This window comes from Sparus aurata, chromosome 6 (assembly GCF_900880675.1).
Source record: "Sparus aurata chromosome 6, fSpaAur1.1, whole genome shotgun sequence".
NCBI classification, from domain to species: domain Eukaryota; kingdom Metazoa; phylum Chordata; class Actinopteri; order Spariformes; family Sparidae; genus Sparus; species Sparus aurata.
The window spans coordinates 1,762,145-1,782,881 of NC_044192.1; the positions used below are offsets into that span (position 1 = coordinate 1,762,145).

A 20,737-nucleotide genomic window follows, 5' to 3' on the forward strand; every position below is an offset into this window, starting at 1 on the left:
TTTTGTTCAGCAACAAATAACTCTTTCATGCTCGGTGTCCTCTAGTTGATTATTATCTCTGCACTTCTTTGTCATTTTGAGTTATAGAGTGATAAATACAAGACAGCGGAGAGAAGACGTCATGAACTGAAGTTCCTCTGGATCAGCTGTTAAATCCTCTTATCCTCAGAAAACATACAGATAAAATATATATATATTTTTCAACTAAATCAAATGTTAGAAATCCAAATTTTAACATTTTTCTGACAGAAATACATCCGTCAGCTTCAGTACACATCATGAACCAAAGGCTCTATTCTGCATATTTACATTCTGTCATATTTTGTCTGTTTTACTGAAAATTCTGATATAATTTTACTCTTAAATAGTTTAATCAAAATGTAATATTAAATACTCTTTAGACTGTATTTAAATAGAGGCCCTTTCTATCATGTATACAGGTTTACTTTAGAGCATAATGTGTATTTTCAGTCACGGAAAATCAATGTAGAATAAAAATGTTTGTAAAATTTGTACAAAAGTATTTCTAACATTTCATGTTGTAATTTCTTTCCTGTCTGATTTTCTGAGAATCAAAAACTGTAGGTGATGTCAGAAGATATTTTGTCTTCCCTCTGCCACACTGAATTTATGATGCTTGATCTCAAAATAACAAAAGATGAAAAATCATTTGGAGTTGTGGACGTTGTTGTTGCACCACCTGGTGGTCAGAACATCGTACTGCAGCTGACAGATATCCCTGAATCACCGTTTATACTCGTGTCCACAAAATCTCAAAAAATAGACACAATTCTTGACTAAAGTGTTGAAACAAACATTAAAAAAATTACTTTGAGATTCAATCATTGATGCTTGAAAGGGTTGAATCAGTAAAATATGATCTGGCACTGAAGAAGCCGTTGTTTGTGTTTTATTTGATTTTCTGAACTCACCAGAATGTTTATACTTGTTATAACACTTGTATTTATGAGTCATTATATCCACATCACTGGTGATTATTAATGTGTGTCATCCTGACAAATCTGTCCTAGTGACGTACTGGATCAGAAACACTGTCATATTTGTGACAAAGTCAGAGCTTTTGAGATTTGAAGCCTAAAAATATCACAATGTAGTTTTTACAGAATCTGAAGTCGGGATCAGTTCAGCTGGTTAAAGTCTGACAGGTTATTACAAATATCTCTGCAGCTGACATGTGAGTCTGATTGGAAATAAAACATTTGTCCTTTTCTAGAGATTATTAAAGAACCCGAACGTTGATGCAACTACTTAAAAACAACCTGTAGATGATGTTTGCATTAAGACACAGAGATAATGAAGACATCTTGAGAAGCTAAAGTGACGGCAGATAAAAAAGAACAGGGAGCGTGGATCAATAAGAGATGGATGGATTGATGTATTAAAATTGAATAAAAGTCGGTATACAATATAAAATCCGAACCAGTTTGACAGCTGAACGTGTATCTGAAACATCTCAAGAGACAACAGGTTACTGAAAGAGAGGCATACATTTCTTTTTTAGACGGACAAAATATAACTTTTTTTTTCTTTTCCGGCATGCAACGACAGACCAAACACACTCAAACCTTTCAAAATGAAAGAAGAAACTGGAATGGTTCAATTGATAAAACACTAGCTATGTAAAATATACAGTCACAGGGACGGGTCGGAAGATTCACGTTTGTCTCGACTGGCTGTGGCGGCTGGTGTTTAAACAACGGGAGAAAGAAACACGTCACAACAGTTTCAACCTGCGAGGAGACAAACCGCCCACTCAGCTTACAGTACAATCACTTTGTAGAAAACCTCCCAGTCCTTCGCTTCATGGATACACAGAATAACTTGGTAATTCCGATCAAAGGAAAACAAAAATAAAAGACAAATAAAGTAAACAAGCATATAAACAAACCCCTCAGATTTAGTGTTGTATGTTACAGCTTAGAGTACAAAAGCAACAGCAGCGCCTGAATGTGCAGCAGGCGTGAACGTTTACATCCCCGAACGCTACGTGTTTCTCCTCACAGAACGTTTCAACACCGAATAAATCCCACAAAGAAACCTGGTGATGTAGAATCATCCCGTGACAGCCAGAGACGTTAATACGCGTGGAAGAGAGAGTCAAAGATGTAGTGTTCTTTTCTGAGTGTTTCATTTCTACGATACTGAGTAAAACGATACAATGCAGCTTTTCTTAAAACGTGGAAGTATTGTAGTCAGAGTTTCCTCTCAGTTCTGTGTGTGTGTGTGTGTGTGTGTGTGTGTGTGTGTGTGTGTGTGTGTGTGTGTGTGTGTGTGTGTGTGTGTGTGTGTGTTTAAAGGAACAGTTCACCTACAAATGAAAATTCACACCCTCATGTTGATATAAAGTCGTATATAAAGTGAAGTGTTGTCGTCCACAGAACAGTTCTGGAGCTTCACAGTAACACAGAGCTGCAGCAGTGAAGCAGCTGGAAACAAATCGCCAATATTGATCCATCACAGATATATCAGGATAAGTCTATATGCTGGCAAATATGAACCAACATTAAAACTTCTTAAAGATTATAATACAGAAAAAGAAAAAGTTTGTTTGTGGTAGTTTTCCCGGGGAAATGTTCTGTTTGACTGATATAATTTTAAAGATTAACGTTTATTAATCGAGCGTGAAACATCTTTGCTCTGTTACAAATCTTTGTCACAAGTGTTCGATAACCAACCTGAGGGTTACTTTTGTAAATTGGAATGTTTTTACTCCCTAACAACAGTTTTAATATCTGACCCAGAAATCAAGAGTCCCGTGTGATTAAAGTCTTATTTACACACCTTTTAAAGGAGCAGTCTGTAGTTCAGCTGAAGAAATGTTAATGAGGAGAGAAAGTTCCTCACTGGCTGATTGTTTTCTGCCTAAACAAACTAAATAATCAAACTGTCTTTGTTTTAACTGACCTTAAAGGACAACACAGTTTATACTGTTTTACTTTGTTTATATGTGGCGGACCCTGCCACCTGTCTAGCTTCAAACACTGTTCTTGGACCTTATTTTCCTCTGAGAACAGCTTGTTTATCTCATTATTATTGTGAATATTAAGACTGAGTTTGAATCTCCTGACAAATCTTGCTTGTAGCTGCTAAGGTGTTAAAACAAACATTTACAAAAATTACTTTGAGAATCAATCATTGATGCTTGAAAGGGTTGAATCAGTAAAATATGATCTGGCACTGAAGAAGCCACTGTTTGTGTTTTATTTGATTTTCTGAACTCACCAGACTGTTTATACTTGTTCTAACACGTCTTCACCCACAGAGTCGTTATATCCATAATCACTGGTGAATATTATTAAAAAATCTCACTGTGTTCGTATTCACCCTGACAAATTTGTCCCAGTAACGAAGTATTGGATGAGAAACACTGATATTTAATTTTGTCGCCGAGTCGGAGCATTTTGAGATTTCTACATATCGAGATTTAAAGCCTAAAAATATCACAATGTAGTTTTAACAGAATCTGAAGTCGGGATCAGTTCAGCTGGTTAAAGTCTGACAGGTTAGTAGGATAACCTGATTTTTTAGGTTATTAAAAATCTTGCTTGTAGCTGCTAAACGTGTTGAGATCTGTTTGTGATCTCGGGGCTTCTGCAGACTGTGATCACAGCAGACGAGCTGTATGGAAACATTTTGTGGGTTTTTTGGATGTTTCTCTGTTTTAAATCAAGTCTCAGCTGCTTCAGTTGATTAGCAGAATGCTGCAACTCTGTTTCACTGTGAAGCTTCAGAACTGTTCACCTGACTTTATATCATCAGGAGGGAGGAGAGAATGAGTGAGTTTTAATTTTTTGGGTGCACTGTTCCTTTAAGTGTCTGTACATGTATGAACTCTGCAGTGTAGTAATTAATTAGTGTCATTAACAATCACAATAACCATGTGCTCCTCGTCCAGGTTTCCCACAGTCCTTTTGGCGGCCTGCAGGTACTGTTGGGAGAAGTCTCCCGGTGGGAAGGCGTACAGCATCGCGCCCGGCCCGCCCTCTTTAGCGGGGGGCAGGCTCACGACTCCAGCTGCTTCCTTGTTCCGCAGGTAGGTCACCAGGTGTCGAAGCAAGCGCACCTGCAGTCCCGGCTCAGGGGTGGGGGCCTGGCGGTCCACGGGGCCCTGGGTGGCCAGCAGGATAGCGAACCCGTCAGGCCGTCCGAGTTTAATGCGGCGCGACACCTCATCGAGTCGAGTCTGGTCCATGCGAAGCCTCTGGGCGATCTTCAGCTGGCTGGGCTGGTTCAGGCTCTGCAGCTTCAGGCTGTCCTTCATCACCGTGTTGAAGAATGAGACGCCCCCCTCCAGCATGTACAGCTCTGTGGGAAAACTGCTGTTCTTCAGGGCGAAGAAGCCGTGCCACGCTTTGGAGAGCGACGCCTGGGCGAACTCCGACAGCGTGGTGGGAGGAGAGGAGGTGTTAGTGTCTGTGTGGATCGCAGGAGAGCTGGCGGCGACGACCTCGCTGTTTCGATGGTGATGGTTGTTGACGTGCTCTATGGAGGACCTCTTGCTGTGGTAGCGGCCAGATGGTGGCTCTTCTTCGTTGGTGGCTGGGTGACGCCCTCCTGCGGCGTTGTCGGGGGAGTGGTCTCTGGGCTCTGTGGTGGAGTCAGGAGCTCGGACCCGTGCTCGGTCCGGGCTGGCGTCAGGAGACACGGCCCCTCCTGGAACCCGGACCCTCGACCTCCCCCTCTCTTTGTCCCGCTCTTTCTCCCTCTCCTCTGTCAGCCTGTCAGTGGACGGACTCCTGCTCCTCCTCCGGCTCCTCCTCTCCTCCCTCTCCTTCAGCCACCGCTCCCTGCTCCTGCTGCGGCTCCTCGCTGCTCTGCCGCTCCTCCCAAAAGCTTCCACTGCTGCTGTTCTCCTCTCCAGGCTCCGGGTGGGGCTGGTGGGGTAGTCTCTCTCCAGCAGGGCCCTGTCTCTCTCCCTCTGGGTGAGGAGGCTGTGTGTCGGGGGGGAGGAGCGGTCCCTGGCTCCCCTCAGCTCTCGCTCCAGGCTGCGATGGCGGCTGTAGGTCTCCCCGAGGATTTCGTAGTGAGAGAGGGGAGTGACGGGGGGCTGATAACCAGGAGGAAATGGCCGAGAGGTTCCCTCCTCGACTTTAGCAAAGTCCACCCTCAGACGCCGCTCGGGGCCACCCAGAGGGAACCCCCTCATCTGGCCGCAGGCAGCTTGAGCCGCATCCAAGCTTTCATACTGGATGTACGCAAAACTGTCCCCCTTCACATAGTCAATATTCCTGATGCTTCCGAAGCGGTCGAACTCCCGGGCGAGGGCGGCGAGGGAGTTCGTAGGCCCAAGCCCGCCCACCCAGAGCCGTGTGGTGGGGTTAGCTTTACCATAACCAATCTTTATCGGGTTCCCACCGATCAGCCGCCCCTGCATGGCCACTTGGCACGGTGGGCCATGTCCAAGTTCTGAAATTTAACAAAAGCGTACGCTCCTCCTTGTCCGCGAGCCGGGCGTTTAATCACAACATCCTCAATGATGCCATACTTGTCAAAACCCCTCCTCAGTTCTACTTCTGTGACATTACCGTCCAGATTTCCTATGAACAGGTTGCTGGTCGCCCTCTGATCATCCTCAGGTTTTAGATCCTCCACTACTGGCATAGGAGTGAAGCCATAGGGCCGGCCCCTCTCATCCAGCATGCCATAATAATCCAAGAGCCTCTCCCTCTCTCTGCTGAGACCCAGGGTCTCCAGGGCGTAGTGTCGGGCCCTGAGGTCCCTGATGTTGCTCACCCCGGCGGCGGGCGGGGACAGGGACCGCTGTCTGTACGGGTACGGTGCGTGCAGAGGGACATATCCGACATCTGGCGGCGTGACGCTCCGCCTCCGCACGTACATCGGCTCGATTTTAAGCTGTCGATCACCCAAAACTAACCTGGACGACTTGGCGTGTCTGGCCTCTTTGGCGTCCTCCGGGTGGCGAAAATTCACGTAGGCGATCCTGCCGAGCTCCGGAGTGTGAGACAGCTTCACACTGACGTCCCCGAACTTTTTGAACTCGTGAAACAGCGCGTCCTCCACGTCCTCGTCCGACACCTGCGAGCCCAGGTTGCTGATGAGCAGCGTTTTGTACTCCAGAGTTCCCGGCCTGGCTGCGGGGAGCTCCGCCGCCGCCGCCGCCGCCGTGGTCCGCAGCGGCGGTCGGCCGAGGAGGCTGAGCTCATGTCGGTGGTGGAGCTCCAAGGCGGCCGCTCGCTCCTCCCTGAGCCGCGGCTTCTCTCGCTCCCTGCTGCGGCTCCTCCGGTGATATCCCCGGCTCTCCGCCAGCAGCAGAGCCAGCGGCGGCGGTGGCAGCTCCTCTCTCCGTGCGCTCTCTCGGTCCCTCTCCCGCACCCGTTTAGTGGCGGCCCTGGACGGACTAGCGTCTCTCCCGGCCTGCCTCTTCATTTTCAAAGGATGATGGAGCCCAAACTTTTCGGTGCCTGCAGCGGGAATCCGGCCCGGGAGAGAGAATTCCAGGAGTGTTAGTGAAGATAACGTGGCGGACGACAGCTCCGGGAGAGAAACGCTACCACTCGGACCGCTGAGTACTTGCATAAATATCGAAATAAAAGGATAAACTCGTTTAAAAACATGTCAGCATCCGAGGGTCTGCACCTACGCCGCCATCTTGGACAATAGGAATGTGCGCTTTCCCTGTGGAGGGCGGAGACTGCGGTGACGTCAGACGGCTGCCGTCATGACGTGCCACGCTTCTTTTTGGGAAACCAACCAATAACAGGACATGTTACTATCAAAATATATACAATTTAACAGGACGTGTTACTATGGAAATAACATTTAAAAATATATCTGGACATGTTACTATAAAAATATATATTTAAAAAAATATAGTAAACAATATAACAGGACATGTTACCATAAAAAATAAAGCTACAGAAAATAATATATTAGGACGTTAAAAAATATAAATATATATCTGGACATGTTACTATTTTGGCACGAGAAATTTGACCCAAAAGAGAAAATTCAGAGGAAAACATTTGTTCACTTTAATGAAACTGAGTGGAAAAAAATGTGCGAACATTTTTTCAAATTAATGTTTTAATAAAAAATGTCATATGACACCAAACCCTTTTTAAATTTCATGTTTGACACCAAATTTAAAAAACAATTCATGTGACACTAAACAGAAAAAATCTTAACTGTCACCTTAACTGTCCTCCAGGTTACGTCACATTCTGAGATCGACACTTCTCCACTGGCAGGACGGCGGCGAGCGGAACAAGCTACTGCTAACGTGAGTTGTTCAAAAACCTTCTTTTTAGACCCCGTTTACACGAGGACGCTTGCGGGTAAAAACGACAAAATATTTTATTGGAAGTGCCTTTCGTTTACACGCAAAATGCAAAAAATCTGAAACCACCCTCCAGAGTGGAAAAGTTGAATACACTCCGCCGCAGCGTTTCCGTGTACACTGGCAAAACGCAAAACTCTGCTCAGATCTGCTCACGTCGGCTTTGGACGAGACCCTAGCCGCCTGGCATGCATACCCAATTGAATTCCACACACTTTTGCGTCACCGTATGCACGCAGATTTCCTCCTGAAAACGCTCGTCTAAACGCGGAATAAAAAGTGAAGACGCGACGCCACTTTTGCGTCTTCTGTTCAGACCGTCATCGTGTAAACAGAGCCTTAGTAAACTCTGTGTACACAAACAATGTTCTCAATGCTCGTGTTCATGTGTAGAGACCCTGGTGATACTACCAGCAAAGTTTCATGTTGTGTCGAGACTTCTTACTGTTTTAAACAGAGAGATTTTGATGCTAGCATGTCCTGCCCCATGCACTCCCATTCAAAATTAACGTGCCCAAAACCGAAAGTAAATCTTAAAAGTGCCTCTTTCATCGTAATTATGCTTTCACACGAAGGTTTGACTCATATTGAATCCCAAATAAAGCCTTGGTTGCTTTTTGGCGAGAGTTTCACTTTAAGTGCTACACTTCTTTGTACTGCACTTATTTTTTATTTTTATTTTTCATGTCTCTTTTCTCTTTCTCTCTCTCTTTTTTGCTTTCTATCCTTCTTGAATTTTTTTTTTTCTTTCCCACTAATGTAATGTGATGATGTGTTGACCTGCCAAGAGACTACAGACGAAAATTTGCCTTTTTGCCAACTCTGGCATATTTACATTTTGAGTGTAAACTGAAAATGTCAACTGATGTGCATTGTCTATTTTAAATAAATAAACAAATAAATAATAAATGGCAGAAATGTTCTTAAAAAAGAAACAAAACACAGATTTACACAGGAAGCACATAATAATGAAATTAAAGCTGTTTCCAAAGTAATCTTATAGTGTTGTCTCGAGTGCATAAATTATTAGATTTTATTAAGAGATAAATATAACAAGGCTTAAAGGAGAGCAGACATTAATGAATAAATACTCTGCAGTTCAGTTATAAAACATTTTGGATGACCATTATAAATTCGCCACTGGTGTTTATAGACCATCAAGCTGGTTATTATGAAGTGTTATCTGTATTCCTGACTACATGTAATCAGTGACACAGACGGTCTGAACAGTCTGTGTTGCTGCTGCATTGTGAAGGACGTCTGAAGGACGAGATCATCCGAGGAGGCGAGAACATCCACCCTGCTGAGATGGAGCAGTTTCCACACACACATCCCACAGAACAGGAGGTGCAGGTGGGACTGGAACCTCTGGAGGGCAGCAGGAAACAGAAACACATCTCCACACAGTCGACAGGAAGATAATGTGAAACAAACTGTGTGTCATGAGAACTGTTCTGTTCCTCTGTTCGTCTCCCAGCTGGTCGGACTGACAGATGAGAGGCTGACGGAGAGCCAGACCTCCAGTACGAGGAGATAAGAGCATTCTGCACAGGCCGGGTGAGAGGAGGTGCTAGATAAGATTCCCCAAAACAAAGAGCTGTTCAGTTTGTGGGACTGGGACACACAGATTTCTCTCTTCAGGATCCCACACTGCATGTTGTTTGTAGACAGCTTCCCTCTGACTTCCTCTGGAAAAGTACGATACTGAAACACCAACACACCTGAACGATCGACCTGCTGCTGCTGTCTGTTATTCTGGATCAAGACGATGTCATTAAAGGAGAGAATGGAGAACAAATTAGGTCTTTAACTTTATGGATCCTGGTTGGCTTTGACTGAACCTGCACCTGATTTCTGACCCGTGAGATACTGTAAGCCGACTGATCAGCTGTTAGATTTCCACATTACTTGGAATTCCTCAACTTTTGCCTCACATGTATGAAATATGGATGCCACACCAGAAAAACAGATCAGTATCAAGTTATGGTGTGAGCTATTTATTATTGTTAGATATTTTCATCTTTAAACAAGAAACATTTGTTGCTCAGACTTTATATTATTTATTTTGTTATAATGTGAATCATTTCACATCATAACAAAACAAACTGTTACAACTAAACATTCCGTGGTATAATGTGATGCATGCAAAAAACCTTTTCATTTCTGAAACTAAGAAAAAAAAACTTTTCCAGGACAAATTTTTTCTTGTTCTTGTGGGAAACCAAATTAATTTAAAAAATATATTTTTAATCAAACCAAGTGAATTTGATTTTCTGTGTTTTCACAGATGAAAAAAATGTAGGAATTTAGAATGATTATCCCGGCAAAATCTTTTTTTCCAAAATTGTGACTCTTTTCCCTTTAATTTTCCTCAAAATGTCAGAATTTGAGAAAAAATTAAGGGGGATAAAGTCAGAAGCGTAAAAAAAAATCTGAATTTTTGGGGAAAAGATCAAGAAAAAAGTCAAAATTCTAGAAAGAAATTAAAGGTCAGAATTTTGTGGGATTTTTTGAGGAAAATCTAAAAGAAGAAGCTGGCCTTGTTTTTCCTCTGAAGCAAAAATAATGCTACTTTTTAATCTAACACCAAAATTCTTCTAAAAAAGATTTTATATAACACCAAATAAAAAAAAAAATTCATGACACCATTTTGTTTTAGGTATTATTTAAAAAAAAAAAGAATAATAATCTGGTACCCAAGCTTTTGACATCAATTGTTTTTTTTTTATTTCATGTGAAACAAAAAATGTCGTGTTACACCAAATTTTAAAAAAAAAGGAATTGTGACACCAATGTGTTTCTTTAATTCATGTGACTAATTCAATTAATTTGTGCCACCACATTTTTCATGTGACACCATTTTTTACAAACAATTTCAAGTTTGGCACCACACATCCTGCGTGACACAAAAATAATACAAAAATGTATTTTTTTTTTTTCTCATTTCATGAAAGACACCAAAAAAACCAAAAGAATTCATGCACGGCATGAATACATGAATTTTTTTTCTCATTCCTCAAATGCAACAAGACAAGGCACAAGACTTAAAAAATAAAAAATCATGTCTGGCACCAGTTTTCTTATCTTTTTAATTTTAGAAGAATTTTTTTCATGTGTAACACAAACGTTTGGCCAGAGAAAAGGATGAAGTGCAACACCTACTGACAAAACTACTGAGGTGAAAAAAATAAAAGATACATTTTCAGATTAATTTTGCACCATCAGTGATTGTTGCTCTTGGTCCAAACATCCCATGAGGCTGTTTTCATCGGGATCGTTCACTTCAGTAAACACATTTAAATTCATCTTCACTCACACGGTAAAGGAAAGAAAACATCAGACGGACTTTTTTCAGATTTTAATGAAAAAGTAGAATAGTACAGTTGTAACAAATGCCTGGGGCTGTACATGAAAGGTCAATGTGAAACAACAGCATATTTTAAGTTTTCATATCCCATCAAGTCTTATCAAGCATCACAAAACTGTTTCTTAATATTTTAAGTACACACCGTTTGTTTACATCAAACAATAAAATGTGGATCCCTTCTGAAAAACACAACAGTCCGGGGACGCGGGGTGAACAGCTGTTTCCCCTCCGTGTTCAGGAACATGTTCTGGCTGTGTTCTGACACAGGTGTGAGGATCACACACTTTTAGTTCCCCACATTCAATTTTTATTTCAAATTTGAACTCCTGATTGGATTACAATGCGAGCGATCCCGGCGCTGCATGGAAGGCGTATTTCATGAGTCACAAGGTTCACGACACGGACAGCAGCACTACAGAAACCATCTGGATGTTCAGTCGGACCAACAACAAAAAAAAAAACCCAAACCCAAGTGGAAACAATAATCACCTATTAGAAATGAAAAGAGGTCAATCTTTTTTTTAAAAACCCTCAATAAATATTTAACCTAAATATTGTTTTTACCCTTCAGACAGAAGGAGGATTTCTGAACCTCCTCGAGTCAAAGACCAGCGACATGGACTTTAACATACCAAGCACATGGACGCTTGAGTTTTCCACATTTGGTCCAAGAGTCAGACTCGTCTTAAAATGGATTACATGTTTAATTTAATTAATGTTTCCTGATCAATCTGATCACAGTTCTCCACAATAGTGGAGCGAAACCCCGAGATCCGGGACTGGTTTATGTTTAGTCTTTAGTAATTGCTGTTGCAGAAAGTCAACAAAGTGAATAACTGTTTTTCAAAGTGTTTACAGGAAGTACGACTGTATTAGGATAAATTGTCTCCAGTGATATCACTGAGTGGCCAAGTTGCATTGTGGGTAATGTAGCCAGCAGGTTTTGAAAAGCCAGAGATGTCGGCGGTTTTATTCCAAGCTCCCTTCTTCCTTTTTTAAAACCTGGTCGATTCTCTTGACTGCATCACTCGTTTTTCACTCCAACACCGACTGAGACGTCAGAGAGGTGAAGTCCCTCCCTGACGGCTCAGTGGATCACCACAGACCTTTACGCAGAAAAAAATACATATAGAAAGAAAAAGTTGTTCCATGTATTACACATGTCAATTAGAAAATATCATTTTTCAGCTTGAGAAAGTCGTAGTTTGTCTCAAAACTGTCAAAGTATAAGACTATATGACCTGATGTGACGGCCATGTTGGTGTTTCACACAAATCTAAACGCGACTTTCTTGCCTTTAAAGTCGATAAGCGTGTAATTCATGGCACAATACAGACAGCTTCAAAACTGTATTTGACTCTGTGTATATGTTCTGTAATAAGGTCCTAACAATCCCAAACAAACACACTCCAGAAGCTGTTTTTTGCTTCACGATTGTGGCAGATTGTGGATTGAGAAAAAACAAACATTAATTCCATTTTAAGAAGTCTGAAACATTAAAAAAAATGGGAAAAGTTTGAAGTCTGAAAGGTTTTTGTACTTTAAACTGTACAGTCACATAAACTCTGTGTCCTCTGAGTACCTGTTTTGTCAGAGCTGCATTTTTCTGGCAGAAGACGACAATTATCTGCTGCTTCTGTAAAAACTGCAGCGTCGAGTATTCAGAGCAGTTCCATAAAATCAGACTTCTTGTGGATTACTGGCCACTGCCGTCCTACAAAAAGCCTGAATGTAACACGAGTCATGAGTGAGAACAGAAACAATCAGCTAATTTCAATCTTTTTAATAACTGCTGTTTGTTTGACTGGGTTGGAATATGGCAGCCTTTGCTGACTTTGTGAATTTAAATAAAAGGATTAAGTTGAAGGATTAGAGGACAGAGGGTTGGAGATCTGGATGTGTCAGCAGGAGGGAGGTCACAGGCTTTTAATAGCTTCACATTCTTCTCAATCGATCTTAACACAATCCTGACGTGCCCACATGGACATCAAAAACATTTCTGGTTGCTGTGATCATTCCTGCTCTTCATACGGACATTAAAAGATCCCTTTCTAATGTAATCACCTCAATCTCATGCTCTGAGATGCTATAAATGATAAATTATCTTCCTGCAGGGTTATTAGCCACAAAAAGAGAGCACTTCATGATAAAAGATCTTTGGAAGACGACCACCTGATCAGACAAACTCAGTTTACTGAAGGTGCATCTTAACTTCAGAAATACATTGCAGGAATGTGCATTTCATCCTGGATTACATTGGAAAGGGATTCATTCAGGGCCGGCACGGACTGATCACTCCGCTGAAGGAGCTGGAGACTCTTTCAAAAACGTAAAAAACACCCACAAAAACACATACAATGGCTCCATGAAGCTCGATCCCAAACTGAATTGTAAAGATGTAATTTACACCCGACATGCGGTCGAGACAGAGTGCACGCTAACGCTTTAGGCGTCGTGGCTACAGTGAAGATTTCCGTTTTAAAAAAAAGGGTGAAAATAATATTTTTTCAAATCAATTTAGCATCTGGAGGCTTTTGGAGACTCTGATTACAGCAGACGAGCTGTTTGGAGCCATTTTATGTTTTTCTTTTCTTATTTTTTCTGTTTTAAAAACACGTCTCTGCATCGCTGTCTTGCTGTGAAGCTTCAGAGATATTTTGTGGACTACGAAACTAATATGAAGATAATAACCGATTTTTCACTTTTGGGTGAACTGTTCCTTTAACATACATGTGGGAATGTCGGGATTGTTTTGAGACGGAGTACTTTTCCTTCAACATCGGCGTTCGCTCATCCTCCTCGACAGGACGTCATGGAAATCAGGGTGAAGTTGAAGGACAGTAAACACATTGTTCACACATGATGAATTCCCAGGATGCATCTTGGCATTATGATCTTATCAGGTGGTGTCAGCAGAGGCTGGAGATGTGATCGACGTGGGTTTGTGAACAGCAGGATTTACAGTGACCAACAAAACATGTGACGTCATCCTGCATCAACACAGCTGCTCTCTGCTCGGCGACTACAGAGTCACTCAGGTGCTCTTCTCTCCATTAAAACGCATCGATGGACTAACAGCTGGAGAATATAACCAGATGTCAGTTATTAAACCAACGTACTGTGAAATGTATCGACTACACGAGCAGATTCACTCCTCTAAAGCTCAAATGTCCTCTTTTAAATCAGTGCTCCTGATGAATTCCTCCCCGGCTCAAACTCTGCTCGTCCCCCCCGACATGTGATTTAAAAGTATAGCGGAGAACTTCAGCCCACGAACATCTATACTTCTGAATCAGTGTGAGATTACCATATCAGTGTCCACGCTCTAAAGACCGCGAGAAAACATGTCAGACAAAACTCTCCTCCTCCTCCTCCTCCTCCTCCTCCTCCTCTACTCTCCTGGTCGTCCTCCAGAGTTGTGTTTTATGTGTTTTCGCCCCTGGTTACAGATCTGTCCGTGCTCTGGCTGCTGCCGGGGCGTACTTGGGCATGAGCTCTGTGATTTTGCGGATGAAGTCCGACTTTTCGGCGCAGCCTTTGCAGGACTCGCCCCACTCCTCCAGGATCTTCTTCAGGTCCTTCACTTTAAGCTTTTTCAGGTCCACTGTGGTCAGATCGAGCTGTTTGTCTACAGGAGAAGACACAACATGACGATGAATGAGTCTTATAATAAAGTGTGTGTGTGTTTTAATCTCTGGCACAAGATGCAAATGTTTTACAAGGGTAAAATAATGTGTTATCCATCCAGAGAACACACTGTTTGATAAGTTACAGTGACGGACAGACTTACTGCAGCTTTGCAATAAAACGATCAATGCTACATCACAGCAGGTGTCGACATGTGTTCCTCAAAATTAAAAGACATTTGCAGGATATGAGGAGGAATATTTTCTACAATTTCTCATCATTGTGGCGGCGTTTTTCTTATTGCCTTGCATGCATGAATACATTTGCAGGAACATCACCCCAGAGACATTTTTACATGATAAAACACCCACACAAAGACACACTGCTGCCGGTATCAGTACCAGAATCTTCTGATGCTGCTACAGGGCCCAGACTAGGGATGCACATGGTTAACCATTTAACCGATAACAGGAACTTTGACTGATTAATACTATCGGTTAAACTTTTTTTAGCTACTTGTCAATCAACTCATGGGAGCGTGTCGACGCGTGCCACACGTGCAACACGTGCCTTTACGTGCTTTCCGCCACGGCCCACTTCACAGCAAAAATGAAGCGAGTAAAAAGGAGTTCTGTGTGGGACAATTTCGACCGAAAAGGAGATGAGGTCATTTGCTTATTTTCTATCAGGAAAATAAGTCCAGACAGGACGAACCGGAACCATCTGATCCGTCCTGAAGGGACTTATTTTCCCGATAATGACCGCCGTTCTATACATTGTCCCGCTTATTACACGGCTACTTACCAACACGAACAAAAACCGTCACACAGTATGTCTGTTTACAATTTATTTGTTACCGTTCAGGCGTTCACAGTGTTTTTCAGCAGAGAAATAGTTCGCCAAACCGACGCCGTTTCTCTTCTCTCTCTTCGCTGCTTTCCTCTTCTTCTTTTCTTGACCTCTGATGACAACTCAGCCTTTTGCCAAGACTCGAAATCACCGTATTTACCAAAAATATTAAAGTTAATGTGAAACTCATCCATACTAGTGGCATAGGAGTAGTTTTTTCCCATATGAAGTAGACTACAGATCAGCTGACGTCGCTTAGCAACCGAAGACGCTGCGGTGAAAAGTGACCGGGACTACTTGCAGAGCAAAGAAACGAAATACGTGAATCAGAGGCAAAAAGGCCACTTTCAAGTGAATGGAGCTTTCTGCAGCATTAAGGAGAGCCGTGTAATAACGCTTATTAATCGGTTAATGAGCGTCGGTTATCGGTCATAAAAAATTTTTTTAAATGTGCATCCCGAGCCCAGACACATCAAACTCACATCACAGAACTGGCTGTGAAGAAGGCCGACTGTTGCATCGCCTCAAGTCTCCTGTGTCTCAGACAAGAAGCTAAAATTGGCTGACTGGCTCGTACCTTCTGCCCTCTAACGACTGTTACTCTGGATCTTATGGTTTGAAGATACATTTCTACTTGCAGCCGTACGTTGTAACGTTTTCTCCTCCTCACCGTATTTCAGTTCACAGATCTGACTGTCCTTCTTCTTGAGCTTCTCGCAGATCTTCTCCACGGGGAAGTGGTAGCTGAGAGGCTTCGACACCTCGTTGATGATCTTGGTGGCTGCGTCGCTCGTCGCCCCGATGTAGTAACACTAGACATGTGACATGAGGAGAAAAGAGCTGATTGGATCGTTTTATAAATGTAAATTATGCTTTGAAAAGGAAGTACTCAAAAAAAAAAACAAATAACCAAAGAGTATGGACGTCATTCTTAGGGTTCATTCACACCTGCAGTTTGGCTCATTCAGGTAAACCGGGGGAGAAACTTTCACAGGAGTAAACGTGTTGGTGATGTCATCCTGCGTCATTGGCTTGATTGACCATTAATGGAACTCTCATGATAAATACTTGCATAACAGTTCTGTAGAAATCTGTACAGTAGTTTTTGAGTAACAAACCAACAGACACAAAACCTCCTTGATGAAGAAAAAGAGACGCATGATGCTGTAACACTACCGGAGGACGTTTACTGAGTGGCGTCCACATCTTCACTCCTTTCACTCACTTTTTATTCGGGGACTGCTGAAGAACATATAATCTGTACAAAGAGTCTCTAATCATCATGTTTCTCACTGGAATCAGACACACAATACCTTTTATAACTCCTTCAAAGTCTTCACTACATCGGCTTTATTATCGGAGTTTGGGGGATGGAAGCAAACAAACCCTGAGGAAATATTCTAGTTTTGATAAACCACCAGAGACCAGGCCGGACCTGTCAAACCGGCTCCATGTGTGTGACGAGCTGTTGCTCCTCTGGTCATGAGCTGCTGCTGCGATAAAATTAGCTCGTCGCCCTCCTGAAGAGGTGCAAAAGGTGCTGAGTCGTTACATTCAGGGAAAGACATTCATCACTGACGAACATTCTTCAGCTCTTCTGCAGCTACAGACGGATACGACTGTGCAGCGGCCCGGCGCTGTTCTGTTCTCACGTTCTGCCTTCTGACTACAAACACAGCAGACGACGAGTCGGTCGAGTGTCACACATCGTTTAGTTCAGGGGGACCGAAAGTTTCAGTTTCACTCATTTCAAGTCCCAATTTTACTTTTGCGTTGTCTGAGAATGGATGAATTTAAAAATATGGTTATATAAAGAATGTTAAAAAACCTCAGGTAAAATTTGGTGTTTATTTCACTGTGAGCTCAGACAGAACTACAGGAAGTTTTGTTTTATTTAAAGAGATGTACGTCAGACTTCTACATGAAGCCATTTTTTATAACATTATCCCTGGTGTTTAATCCTACATTTCATTTACTGAGCATGTAAATGTGTCCAAAAAAAGGTTATTAAATCATAACAGAGAAGCAAAAGTATTTTTTTCTGAGAATATGTTGTCCATTGAACAGAAACAACATAAGAAGCTCAGCTACAAACATCGTCTGTTGGCTCAGAGGAAGAAACTACGTGGGAGAAACGCCACTTTACACGAGTTATTAAAGCATAGATGAGCAGCCACACGTCACTCTCCTGTTGTCAGGACGACCCCGTCCTCTTCTGGGTGAACACGAACACTGTGAAAGTGCTGGTGCTGGTTGAACAGCCGGTAGTGACACGCCTAAAAGCTGCTGTGCTGCAAATGTGCACATCAAACGTTGTAAATTCCCAAAGGTTAGGGTTTTATTTACTTCCCCAGAAAATGAAGGACAGTAAGAGAAGATATCTGTGGCTTCAGTTCATCCACAGAGAGATGTGAGACTCGACCGGTCAATATGAGCCCCTCTGTGTCAAACACCTCATCACAGGTTAGTTAATGATGTCATTAGGTAAACGACACGGACAGCTACTGTTTCTGTAGATCTAAGTGAATCAAAAAAGAGCCTTTATAAAGTTGTAATTACACTTTTTACTATGAAAAAATAAGACCTAACCTTAAAACAGCTGCCATCAGAATGAAGTTTGGTTTAGCGGTCCGTCCACTCGACAGTCCTCCAGGACCAGAGGCTGTTTTAATGTTAATAACACTCATACACTGAACTGACCTGCCTTCTAATAATAATGCTTGTAAACAGCATAAAGTAACGTTGGACGTGGAGCTAAACTCGACCTGTTTTCACCTCCTCTCAGCTCCGAGTCAACGGCTACGTAATGAAACACGTAATGAAAGGCAAAGAACCTGGATGAGCTGCTCTCACCTGATCAGATTAGCGGTTCAAAAGTTAGCAAACATTTTAGAACAATATCTTAACTAAGCCACCGCCAGCAGTCAATATCTAAATAATGAATTTTAAAAAAAGTCTGAAGACTGAAATGTTGTGAATAAGACTTATAATAAGAAATCCCAACACACAGGGAAACATGGAGGAGAGCCACAAACACGACGCTGCACTGAAATTAACTCCAAGTTAACTGTCGTCATTTTTCATCTATTCATTTGCTTTTTGTGTGATTAATATAATTAATGCTGCTCAGTTCATCGGGTCTGATTCAATCTAAGGAGATCACAGTGTTCGGTAACTTTACTTCCTCTCTGCTCCAGCTGTTGTATGAAGATAAACCGGATGTTCATCATGATGATTTTAGCCACAAAAATCAAAGCATGAAAATGTGATACAGCACATCAGCAGATAATAAAGCATTTCATTGACCTTCGCAATTTTGTCCAGAAAAATCTAACAGATCAAGCAGGTGATGACTGTCACTCTCCACACATCCAGGATCAAAATCATGTCACCAACGACTCGATCTGTGGTTTACTTACAAAGCGGTTTTCTTTCCCTTTAGCATCTTTGCAGGTCTTTACGAGGGCCTTCTCGATGTCGTCGCTGTTGAACTTTACGTCGTTCTCCTCTAGTGACTGATAAAACTTCCCGAGGAAGCTCAGACACACTGAAAGAAAGAGGAGAATATTTGTTAGACAACTTTACAGAGGCAACAACTGTCATGGAGAAGAATAACACGAGCTGTAACTCAGGTATTGTGTGATGTTTGCTACGAATGACGCTTTTGTCTGAAGCCAGTGAGCTGGCTGATAAAGTTACATATATCAGGTTATATAGAAATGATGGAACAGTAACAGCTGTTGATCTACTTCAGGATCTTTAACTAAGACATTTTGTCCTTTCAGTCTTCTCTTAATGTTAATTTTATTAAAATCATGCTCTGTTTTTTAAGGCAAATACAAACATTTCAGGTGACAGTTACCTGTAGGAGAAGAGTAAACAGACAGTTCCTACAGAAAATAATGTTCATTTCTTGTCTCTTTACTTTCTGGGAAAAAACAATTCAAGATGTATGAAAGGATTTCAAATAGTGTTTGAATGACAGTGTTAATTTGAAGGTGTCACTATGATATCAAAGTTTGCTCTGTTCATTTATTTCTGACATTTTTTATAGACAAATGCTTAATCGATAATAAAAATAATTACAGCCTGTCTGATGTAACTTTTGGTCGCTATTATCACCAGAATAACTGTGTTGGTGGAAATGTTGTCCGATATGAAAACTTCTTTTAGATTATAATGCAGAAAAAGATGCTCATGTGATAGACAACTATTACCTGATTTTTAATTTTGTTTCAAAACTACCTGATATCAGTTCAGGTTTATAAAATCAGGCATCCAACTCGGCTCCAGCATGATTAAAACCATCATTATATAAACACTGCACCGCTTCTTTGTCATGCATCATTAAAGCTGCACGATGTAGTTACAGGAACTAACCTTCCAGGAAAAACACAATTTCACACCGTTTTACTTTGTGTATTTGTGGCGGACCCTGCCACCAGAACAACTGTATAATTCACTTATGGAAATAAATAAATATTATGAGTTTATTTAATTGCCTCATTAATAATGTAAATATTAAAATCATGAGTTTGAATTCAACTAAAACTAAATACTGTACCTTTAAGCACTGATCATTGTTAATTTAAGACATCTGATATCTGTTTGACATTTGATCCCACTGTGTGCTGAACTGGTCCGGGTCTTGGTTCTGGTCTAAGTTTCACTCCCAGTCCCAGAATTTTATGACAAAACGTTTTTTTAGAGCACCAGCCTGGCAGCTTTGGGAGAATGATTAGCAACACTGTGATAAATCTGTGAACATCACTAATATATTAAAAACGACAGCAGCTTGTTCTTCACTCCACAGAAAGCTCACGGTTCTACTGGACCGGACATCTCCGGTACCAGTACTCATTTAAAAAGTTGCTGAATGCAGACAGCCGTTCAGCTGATGCTGTGTTAGCTAACTGAAGCTAGCAGCCGAACCTACCTTCACAGTCTCCTTCTTTCAGGGCTTCAGTTGGACCGGGCACCAGAACCAGAGCCAGAACCACCGACAACCCGCTGAGACTCAACATGTCGGCTGGAATAATCAGACGTGTCGATGTTTAACCGCTGCTGCCACAGAACACCTCGTCCTCATGGGTCGCTAACGCTGCTCCGCTACAGACGCCGGTAAAAGTGAGCAGCATCCGTTCCTGATTGTAGGGGCTGTCCGGCGTCACGTCATACTACGCAACCGGCAGCTTATTGGTCGAAAGGTCCGTCGCTTCCTGTAGTCCTCCACGCATTTTCCCTTGATTGGACGGAGACGGAACATTCCGGGAACAACGTCCAGTTGGCGCCGTCTGATTGGGCCACATCCGCCCCGTGCTCACATCCAGTACCTGCACGTGAAAGTGTAAAATAAGAACTTTGTTACATGTTTTAAGTTATTTTTGAACGTTTCTTTATAAAAAATAACAAAAACTCACGAATCATAATGGCATTGATAGATAGACAGAGATAGAACAATAAACTTATATAATCAATAATCTTTTTAGATATTTTTTAAGGGTTAAAGTGAGGTGAATTGTCATTATTCCACCTCCACCTATTCTACCTCAGTACTATTTTATTACTATAGTAAG

General features: G+C 42.0%; 2 protein-coding genes and 1 long non-coding RNA gene across 4 annotated transcripts; 1 reads left to right on the forward strand and 2 right to left on the reverse strand.

Annotated features, from left to right (window-relative positions):
- Window positions 1–1,372: 1,372 nt before the first annotated feature.
- Window positions 1,373–6,464, reverse strand: LOC115584078 (putative RNA-binding protein 15B). The gene is given in 2 exon segments (XM_030421473.1): window positions 1,373–5,400; window positions 5,403–6,464. Coding segments are annotated over 2 exon segments (2,538 nt in total). The 5' UTR covers window positions 6,409–6,464; the 3' UTR covers window positions 1,373–3,868.
- Window positions 6,465–7,094: 630 nt separating this feature from the next.
- On the forward strand, window positions 7,095–9,943 carry LOC115582926 (uncharacterized). Of its 2 annotated transcripts, none has more exons than XR_003984277.1 (2): window positions 7,095–7,261; window positions 8,528–9,943. It is a non-coding gene; the product is annotated as an uncharacterized LOC115582926 (long non-coding RNA). The 2 variants fall into 2 exon arrangements; XR_003984278.1 differs by having other exon boundaries at window positions 8,549–9,943.
- Window positions 9,944–10,661: 718 nt separating this feature from the next.
- LOC115583903 (mesencephalic astrocyte-derived neurotrophic factor-like) lies at window positions 10,662–20,323 on the reverse strand. The gene is made up of 4 exons (XM_030421140.1): window positions 20,098–20,323; window positions 18,581–18,708; window positions 15,832–15,973; window positions 10,662–14,313 (listed from the first exon to the last, which is right to left on the reverse strand). Exons 1-4 carry the CDS (start codon window positions 20,183–20,185, stop codon window positions 14,129–14,131), a joined length of 543 nt encoding a protein of 180 aa, XP_030277000.1. The 5' UTR covers window positions 20,186–20,323; the 3' UTR covers window positions 10,662–14,128.
- Between the last annotated feature and the right edge of the window lie 414 nt (window positions 20,324–20,737).

Bases quoted from the DNA above. Each gene is read 5' to 3' on its own strand.
- LOC115583903 (XM_030421140.1), bottom strand. From the start codon at position 20,185: ATGTTGAGTCTCAGCGGGTTGTCGGTGGTTCTGGCTCTGGTTCTGGTG. The intron at 15,974-18,580 runs GTAAGTAAACCA...TCACATGTCTAG, and splicing joins AAGGGAAAGAAAACCGCTTT to TGTTACTACATCGGGGCGAC. The intron at 14,314-15,831 runs GTGAGGAGGAGA...CTTCTCCTGTAG, and splicing joins GATCTGTGAACTGAAATACG to ACAAACAGCTCGATCTGACC.